This window comes from Eptatretus burgeri, chromosome 10 (assembly GCF_056783735.1).
Source record: "Eptatretus burgeri isolate ZD-2024b chromosome 10, Ebu_testis_v1, whole genome shotgun sequence".
In the NCBI taxonomy this organism is placed as follows: Eukaryota; Metazoa; Chordata; class Myxini; order Myxiniformes; family Myxinidae; genus Eptatretus; species Eptatretus burgeri.
Window position 1 is genome coordinate 20,744,800 of NC_140970.1, and position 10,000 is coordinate 20,754,799.

At 50.1% G+C, this 10,000-nt stretch overlaps 1 protein-coding gene across 16 annotated transcripts in view; it reads right to left on the reverse strand.

The window, feature by feature from the left end:
- Nucleotides 1-10,000, reverse strand: part of LOC147018044 (calcium-independent phospholipase A2-gamma-like) — a 185,113-nt gene that overhangs the window by 143,103 nt on the left and 32,010 nt on the right. For all 16 annotated transcript variants that reach the window (XM_085897339.1, XM_085897340.1, XM_085897338.1 and 13 more), the window contains one exon: nucleotides 250-412. In XM_085897339.1, coding sequence (XP_085753465.1) covers nucleotides 250-412 — 163 coding nt within the window. The remainder of the gene's footprint in view (nucleotides 1-249; nucleotides 413-10,000) is intronic.

A 10,000-nucleotide genomic window follows, 5' to 3' on the forward strand; every position in this document is an offset into this window, starting at 1 on the left:
ATTAAACAAGAGATAAAGAGTTGTGTGCAAGACAAATAAGGACTAATGAGATTATTAACTGACATTTAAGGGTAAATGAACAAACGTGGATTGATCACACTCAAATTGAAACACTTGCACACATCTCAAAAAAGCTAATCAATCACTTTCACACCTCAAACTCTTTTTCACTTCCAAAAGAAAAGAATAACAAGAAATAAAAGAAGTAACAACAAAGGAAATTCAAAAAGACAAGCACAACGATGGCACCTTTATTCTTGAAGTCCAATATCCGAGGGCATCTCTGAGTGACTGGCCTGGGCTCAAAACGACTAGGGATTTCTTGGCCAACTGCCTGTCCTGCAGGTCCACCAGTGCTTGAACAACAGGAGTTCCAACTGCACTTGCTTTTTCATGTGATTTACTACCAGACCTGAAAAAAAATTAATCATGAGCAGTAAGTACTTCACATGGATAATCACATTATTAGCAAAATGAGAATTCTGCATTTTATAGTGATGTTTTGCTTGATGGAGTAAATAGTTCATGAGGTAGTTAATATTGTTATAAGACTTAGTATGTGTATGATGATAATTATTATTGTTTCATCAGAGCATCATTTGGTATTTGCAAGGTTAGTTAAGTAAAGTGCAGAGAAATGTGAACTAGGTCAGTAATCATCGTAAAAACAGCATGGAACTAGTAACTTGCGATGACTCAGAAGTAAGCAGTCAGATTCGACAATTGCACAGGTGAGTCACAGAGCAAGAAATCATTCGTCCAGGCAAGTGGAATCATGCCCAAGCAGGTTGGGCCTTGGAACCATGGGCAACTAAGTGATGAGCCATTAAGGGATGTGCCTGGTTCACCAGGCAAAAAAACAAAGACGAGGGCCATGGGTGGGAGATGATGCGTATTGACATAAGAAGCAGATAAAAGAGAGAAACGGTGGTTAAGTCACTTAATTGGGATTATAGAACCGTCACATAATCAGTGGCCGTGACGACCCACAAGGTGCACTGAGCTCATCATGCACAGGGCCAGAGAAATCACACCGACTGATAGCACAATGTTGGTTATAAAAAAAGAAGTTGAATTGGGTTATTTAGACTTTAGCAAAGCATCAATAAACGAAATGGCCTCCTCATTTCATTGTTTCAGGTCGAACAGGATTGTGCAACCACTCGTTATAATCAGTGTAGTCACACGGAGACTGTGGGCCCATTGTTTATTCATTCAAAGTCTGTATATGAAATATAAGGCTATCAATGCATTTGGTTTGATTCCCGAAAGAGAATCGATGATCGAACGCAGAGTTGCAACCCAAGCTCCACCCCCTTCCTCACCAAGTGCGGGAGGACACAAACTATGTTTGATTGCCCAAAGCACCATTCTTGCATGAATGCACTGAAATTTGGTTTATAATTGAGTTTTTATTGCAACAATGACCTTCAACATGTGAAAATAATGTAGTACAACAAATTTCATGGAAATTGGCCCAGGGGTTTAGAAATGTATTACGAGTAAACAAACAAACTGGTTCGCATATACAGTACATACATATATATTATAATATCCAGGGACCTCTTGATTTACGCGAGAGTTGCGTTCTTGAAGATAGTCGTATAAATGAACCAGAGTTGATGTCAAAGCCACCCAATGCTCGCCTATTTATACATTTATCATTTTTAAAAGACTTGTCTAATAATTAATATTTTTTATAAAGCATTGCAGTGAAGTCTGATCAAAATAATTTTAAAGCAATATATGTATTTGTATATTGTAATCAGTAACAAGAGCGCAAGTGAGCATAATATACGCCCGAACAAGAAGGTATATACAGAATTGTGCTACGACATGGAAAACAGCATCCTGGTTGCCATGGCAACCACTTTAGATGACGAACGTATGTCGCAACACACCGTCTCCACAGTCTGTGCCTATGTACTAGATATAAAACGTGAAAGTTGAAAACTTTGGGAGTTAGAGTGCGACAGGAACGGATGAAAAACAGCATCCTGGTTGCCATGGCAACCACTTTAGATGACGAACGTATGTCACGACACACCCTCTCCACAGTCTGTACCTATGTACCAAATATGAAACGTGAAAGTTGAAAACTTTGGGAGTTAGAGTGCGGACAGCCGACCGGTCTCACATAATACGTCCCGATATATATATATATATATATATATATATATATATATATATATATATATATATATATATATATATATATATATATATATATATATATATATATATATATGTATATATATATATGTATATGTATATATATATATGTATATGTATATGTATATATATATGTATATGTATATATATATATATATATATATATATATATATATATATATATATATATATATATATATATATGTATATATATATGTATATATATATATATATATATATATATATATATATATATATATATATATATATATATATATATATATATATATATATATATATATATATATATGTATATATATATATATATATATATATATATATATAAAAATAGTGTGGGAGATAAAAACATTAGAAAGGAAAAAATACGCTTCTAGCTTTGTCAAATGAACTTGAATTTCCGCACGCTTCTAGCTTTGTCAGCACTTGGGCAATGTTTGCAAGATGCTCGTCCGCCGTTTTCCCCGCAATGAGCACATCGTCCAGGTAGGTCTGAGCGGGCAGGCCAATGCAAACCTGATCCATGGCTTTCTGCCACAAAGCTGGGGCCGAAGCAATCCCAAAACAGAGTCGGGTATATCGATAGAGTCCTTGACACGTGTTGATTGTCAAAAGCTCGCTACTCTCGGGATCCATCGGCAGGTGAAAATATGCATCACGCAGGTCTAGCTTCGTGAATTATTGACTCCCTGCCAATCGCGCATATATTTCATCGATTGACGGCAGTGGATATTGCTCCACGCTGAGCCACGGGTTAACCGTGGATTTGAAATCCCCGCACAATCGGACGTCTCCATTCCGTTTCAGCACCGTGACAACCGGGATGGCCCAATCTGAGCACGACACCCGTTCGATCACTCCACAGGCCTCCAGCCTATCCAGTTCACCCTTGACCTTGTCCCGCAGGGCATACGGCACCGGACGCGGTTTACAAAACCGAGGAACCACCCCCTCCTTCAGGAAGAGTTTTGCCTCCATGCCCTTGAGTTTCCCAAGGTCGTCGCAAAACAAACCTTGATGTCTTTGAAGAATCTACTCCAACTGATCCTCCCACCGGCTCGGCACGGGTTGCACAAGGTGAACTGCGGCCCAGTCTAGCCTGATGCGGGCCAGCCAATCTCGGCCGAGGAGAGATGGTCCCCTCCCCCGCACGACGTACACCTGAAGCGTGGCGACCTGGCCTTGGTACCGCACAGACACCTCTGCCATTCCGACTGGCGTTATCTTCTCGCGGGTGTATGTGAACAGCGTGAGGTTGGACCTGATAAGCTTCAGGCCGTTGAGTCTACGCGCGGTCTGTTCGCCGATGATCGACACAGCCGCTCCCGTATCGACCTGGAACGTGATCGGCATTTTGTTCACTTCGACTTCCACCGTCATCGGGCGCGCCGCCGCCGGGCCAATTGAAAACAGGCCCATCAACAGCCGCCGGTTCCGCCCCGGGTCGCCTCGCACATCGCCGTCCATGACCTTAACGGTGGCCGGCGCCCCACGGCACACACGCTTCAGATGACCCACCTTGTGACAATTTAAACACACGGTGCCTTTATACGGGCACGCACGGCGCAAGTGTCGACCTCCGCATCCCGAACACGTCCGCGGGGCCAATTCGCCGCACGTGCGGCCGCGCGGCGACGTCCGACCCGCATCAAAGGTCGAGCGTGCGTCCCGGGGTGCTCGCGACCCCGCGCGGCCGGTGATGGCTCGAACATCCCCGCGAGTCTGCTCGACCGCTGTAGCGGTGCTGACCGCCGAGTCAAATGTAATGGCTTCACCCTTCAGCCGTAGAACCGCTGAAACCATCTTCGCATCTTGTAAACCAGCGATAAAACGATCCCTGAGCCGCGCTGGACGCTCCCCCGCTGTGAACTTGCAGGCCACGGAAGACTGCTTAATCTGCGCCACGAAATCAGCGACGCGTTCCTCTGTCCCTTTCGAGAGGTGATCGAACTGGTATCGAGCGAGCTGGAATGACTTCTCCGGCGCCATGTGTGCTTTCATCTTCTCCACAATGTTCTGAAACGACATACACATATATACATATGCATATATATATATATATATATATATATATATATATATATATATATATATATATATATATATATATATATATATACATATATATATATATACACATATATATACATATATATATATATATATATATATATATATATATATATATATATATTGTTGTGGTTACCAGATTCGCAAACCACCATTCAGGTCCCTTAGGTGAGGTATCTCGGTAAGTGCATGTGTAGTTAGGCCCAAACCCGTTGTCTAGTGGGAATACATGTCATTTATACGTGCTGCGACTCTTCAGGATAGCCGTTTTTCTTTTACTATCTTTATTTTGGACCAACCGCCATGATCACAACTACAACCACAACCACCGCTTCACCACAACCGCCACGACCTTCCCGTCACACATCGCAACCGTAGCATCGCCACCGTTCTTGCCCCGCTGTGGGTACCGGTGTTGGACTCATGCAGAACGCGCGTCGAACAGCGTGTACAAAATCACGGATTTTGTGCTTCAAAAACGGATCAAAAACGACACACGCCCACTTTTTGCCGTCCAATCGGTGAGCGAGGGGCGAATTGGCCCCGCCCCCAGGGCGATCGATATATGCAAATTTGTGGATCAAAAAGCCTTCACGCCCACTTTTTCTCGGGCCAATGGGGAGCGAGGTGAAAGGTCAAAGGGAGGGGGTCAAAGGCGAAGTTACGGGGGGATAAAAGGACGGTGTTCGTCAGTCAGAGGAGAGTCGCAAACGAGAACGAAAGAAGTCTGGAGCCCGAAGCCTGCAGTGGCTGGAGAAGCTGAAGAGAGTCGGACGAGGGGGTGCTCGCGTCGGTGCCAGGAGCTGCACGCCCGAGGGAGGCCGGCAGCGCGACCTGGCCGAGGTGGAGACGCACACCAGGGATAATAAAGATCCTCTATACCCCGAGCATCAGCAACCCCCTCCTGTTTCCCCCCGCGCTGAGATAGTGCGACCAAGGGGGCCCCGTTCCCACCCCCTGCCAGGCACTGTCCACGAGGCCCGCGGGTTGCGGGGCCATCGCCGCTCCGCGTCTCATCACCAGACGGGTAGGCCCGACCCGGTCTCGGCCTCAGGCCTGCCCCATTCTTGGGGGATTTCTTTTCCTTGGTTTTGGGTATGTGTTGTCGGCGCCGTCTGTGAAGTAGAATTGTATAAGTGTTGCCGTGTGCTCGGTAGTCGGTATTAGCTCTGCACTGTGTTTTCACTTTTATGTTTGCTTTTTGTGTAAATGGAATTGTGTTTTCTTTTTTTTGTGTGCATTTGGTGGAATTGTATTTGTGTGCTTTCCGTTCGTCGCGAATAAATGTGCTTTATTGTTGAACTGTTCTCCCGCTTCGCTTCGTCTTTTCCTCCATTGAATCCCCATCTTGCTTCACGTAAAGGGTTGGTAGTGGGCTGAATACGCTCGATAATTAATCGAACCGTCGAGGTCGACGATAACACCGCTCGGTTATTCTGATAGTACGGAACGGGTCGCTTAAGTGGCCCGTGTCCGAAGTCGACCTGCGGCGAGGTGCGATCGCCCGGTCTACCCTCCGCGTGGGTACTTAGGTAGTTCGAATTTGGCGAGCAACCCTATCCCACGCGGGGGCTGATTGGCTCGATCGCGGTGAGACCGAAAGGTCCACCCGTGACTGGTTCCCGGCGTTAGTCCGAGAGGGTCACGACTGGATTGTCCGTCCGGTGGGCGACGTGCCGCGATTCGAGTTACGTGGCCGTCGCACGCCGGCGGGCGCGAAATCCGCAACACTGGTGTCAGGAGTGGGATACAAATTCATCGCCCTCCTCGCGGCACTGGTATCGGAGAACAGGAAAACGGGCTCTCCTGTCTCCGGCTAAATTCACGGGAATCGGTCCAGGGGTGAGAGAAGCGACCCCCGATTCCCTCCAAATTACGAGCGAGCAAATTAACCCTTCACGAGAAGCAAGATGGCGTCTCAAGGCGAGCGGGAGCCGGGGGTATTAGAAATGTATATGTGTAATAATGTAGAGTCCATGGCCCAGGATGGAATCCCCGAGCAGGAAATGTTGATTGTGCAGGAACACGGACTCGCCCAACTGAACCCAGGGCCCGAGGTGGGTGCGGCAGCGGCCGCAGTGTATGACACCTCCCCCCCCTCTCCACCAAGACCCTTCCCCAACCCCTGCCGAAACGGCTCACTTGAGTGCATCCGACATGGCCCAGCTATTCACCATGCTGGCACAAATGAATGCGGCAATGACAAATGAAATAAAAAACGAAATGAAAGACATGAACAAACAAATAAACGAAAAGATGGATACATTCACAAACGAAATAAAACGCATGAAAACTAAAATGGAAACAAACATGAAGGAAGAAACGAGAAAGCTACGGGGTGAGACGCAGAACATGGGCCGATGCCTGCAGGCGGGCATGAAGGCCGTGAGCAGGGAACTTAAAATGGCGACTCCACGTGTCGGAACGAACGAGCTGGAAGGGGGTGCAACGGCTGACAGGCCCGCGGTGGAGGCGGGTAAGGAAAAAGTAATTCGGGAGACAAGAGACGAGGTGAAAGTAATTGGGAGGGAGAGAAAAGAACAATTAATACGGAAAGCAAGGATGAGGTACGCGGAGATCGTGAAAGAGCAAGGAGTGAAAAACAGGGAAGGACGGGAGCGACTTAAAGAGAAAGCAAGGTTGACCTACATAAAGATAAGGGAAAGACGCCAGAAAGAAGCAGAGACCAATAAACACGATGAAGACGGGGTAAGTGACGCGCACACACACGGAGGTAGTGGAGGACAATGGGGGTGAGCTCGCGGAGCGTGTGGGGACCCGGTGCGAGCAGCTGGATGACCTCCTCCAGGAACAAGGGGAGGGAGTATGCCCCCTTGAGGCGAGTCACGACCAGGTGAGTTCGGTCGTGCTTTGCGAGGTTGAGGGGACGGGTGCTGTGAACGAGTGCACGGAGAGCTTGGGGGGTATAGAGGCCCCGGAGACCCTTGTGGGGACACGAATCCCCAGTGTGGTTGTCCCTGTGTGTGTGGTGCAAGGTGTGAGTGCGTCCCCGTGTGTGGAAGCGACCCCGTGTGTGAGTGGTGTGGTGGCGATGGTGCCGGAGTGCGTGCTTCCCAGCACGCCGTGTGTGGATGAGGCACCGTGTGTGAGTGAGGCCGTGTGTGTGGATGAAACGGCCAGTGTGGATGAGGCTGAGGCACCGCGGTTGAGTGCCCCCGCGTGTGTGAGTGAGGCGCGGAGTATGGATGAGGCACCGTGGGTGAGTTCCCCCGCGTGTGTGAGTGAGGGACGAGTGAATGGAGCACCACGTGTGAGTGGTATGGGTTATGTAAGGGAGACCGTGTGTGTGAGAGAGCGGTATGTAAGGGAGATGTCGGTTGGCATGCGGGAGCACGCAGCCGCATCTCCCGGTGTGAATGTGATGGAGTGGACTGTGTGCGTCGTAACACGCAGGTATGCGTGGGTTGAATGGAGACGGAGACGGCGACAGAGGAGAGAAAGCCGAGTAGCGGCTGTGGTTGTTTCGAGGACCGTGCCGGGTTCACCCAGCAGTGAGCACGCGGTTCGTGCTGTGCAACGCACGAGACCGCCACGTGCTCGCTTGCGAGAGTGAAGTCCCGGTCCGGAAACGCACGCGGTGGATTTGCCGATCCCGCGGACGGACAAAGTTTAGGCAGGACTACGGATTTGGACCGGACGGGTTCTCCACGCGATCGTGTGTGTTAAGCTCCAACGGGCAAAGCACATGTGTTCGCGTGGGGAACCCCTCGAGAAGTGGGGCTTGTGTTTTTTCTTTGCGCACGGTGACGTCATGGCTGCACGTGTGGTTGGAATCCGGCAGGAGGGGTATCTCTGCCGAATGGTACCGTCCAAGGAGGGACGAGGAACACGTGCAGCTGCGTGACGTCACGGGCAGGTGCAAAGTGCGCGAGCTCTGAGTTGCCGCGCAGGTGCTGCGCATGAAAAAAAAAAAAAAGCAAGCCTCACTTTCGGGTGTACAGGATTCCTGGGCAAGGGGTGAAAGACCCCCTTACCCTGGGCACAGGATGGAAACTAGTTAGGGGGAAGGGTTAGCTTAGTTAGACCGACTTCATGGGGCAGGGGTAAGTCCTCATGGAGTCCGTGGAATGGATTAGTTAGAGGGATTGTAGCCAGATTTAGGTTGGGAAATAAAATGAATGATTTGGAGACAGTGACAGACTTGTGGATGTGTAGTGGGGACGTAGCTTAGCTACGTAGGTTAAAAGGAACGTGCTACTAGTTTAAGGGACGACGTGGGAGCACGAGTTAGTTAGGGGATGTAGATAGAAGAATGGCAGAGTTCTGCGGTGAGTGTGTTGAAGAGTTGGTGAGTTGTGAGGTGAGTACTTGTTGAGTGAGTGAGGCCAGCGGGTCTGTGTGAGTGGAGTGAATGGGGAATGCATGGTGCGATGAGTGATTGGGGGGAGGAGTGACTCCCGCCCAAGGGACCCCGGGGTCAGAGTAAAGTGAGTTAGCGGGGTTAGTTAAATTACAAATTGGAGGTCGTTTTGTTGTTGGTGGGGAAGTAGGCTCGAAACCCGTTTGGAGGGGTGCAGGAGCCCTGTTGACGGGCTTGGGAGCGTGGCTGCGAAAGGTGAGTATCGCTGAGTGGGTACCCCGGGCACCAGGCTAGTCGGCCGCGGTAGGCCATGGGCCCATGGGGGGCCGGGATAGAGTAGTGGGCACGGGTGCGCCTGCTTGGTGCGGGGGCCCGGGGCGCCATTAGCCGCGTGGGCAGTGTTGTGGGCACGGGTGACCCTCGGAAAGGGGCCCGGGAGGCCGGCCTGCCACGTGTGCGTTTCAGGGGAGGTGCCATGGGGGGCACTCCCCGGTGTTAGGGAGCTGGTAGGCTCGGAGGCAGTGTAGTGCCCGGGGGTGCCATAGCGGGAGATTCGGCAGAGGGTCGTGCCTGCCGGAGGGAGCCACGTGTCCCAGCCAGGAGACCGTGTGAGGGCACGGAGAGAAAATTGGGGGGCGAGGCCCGAAATTGTAAGGACACCAACACAGGCGACGGGAATCTGGGTTGTTAGAACCAATAGTTTAAGCGAGAGGCGCTTGTTGAAAGCCCCGGGGTAGTTTAGCAGTTAAATGGTTAGGGTAGATTAGGAGATGTACCCCTCCGCACCATCCATCCCCTCGCTGTCGTTGTGGGCCGCTGGACCCACTTGGTGTTAAGATCGCCGAACTCTGGGGAGGCCATTCTGAGGCTTCGTTGGGCCTCGACACAGGACGTTAGCTCTCCCTTGTTCCCCTCCGGGAAGGGAACGTAGGGGTTGGGAGTAGGCTAGGTGACAGGATAGGTTAGCCGAACAAGGACGATAAAGGGGGTTAGGGGACGATTTATAGTGGGGAAGTAAAAATAAAAACAACAGAAAAAAAATAAGTTGGGGCTAAATTGGGGTTTGACAAATTAAGGGAGTGGGTATGTACAGTGACAGGCAAAGGCGATAGGTGGGAGGGAGACAGGTAGGTAGGTCCGAGCCCGCCTTCCAGTGGCCAGCACCACCGCACTCCCTCCACCAACCTCCACTGAACGGCAAAGGCTAGCCAACTCCATCGGCTGGCCGTGTTTTTCTTCGAGGCGGAGGCCGGCCAACTTCATCGGCAGCTGTGTGCTGCAAGGCCTGTGCCGGCCAGTTCATCTGCTGGCTGTTTTTCTTCGAGGCCTGTGCCGGCCAGTTCATCTGCCGGCTGTGTTTGCCTGCAGCGGCCTTCTTCTGCGGGCTGTGTTTGCCTGCCACCTTTGCCATGCCATGCC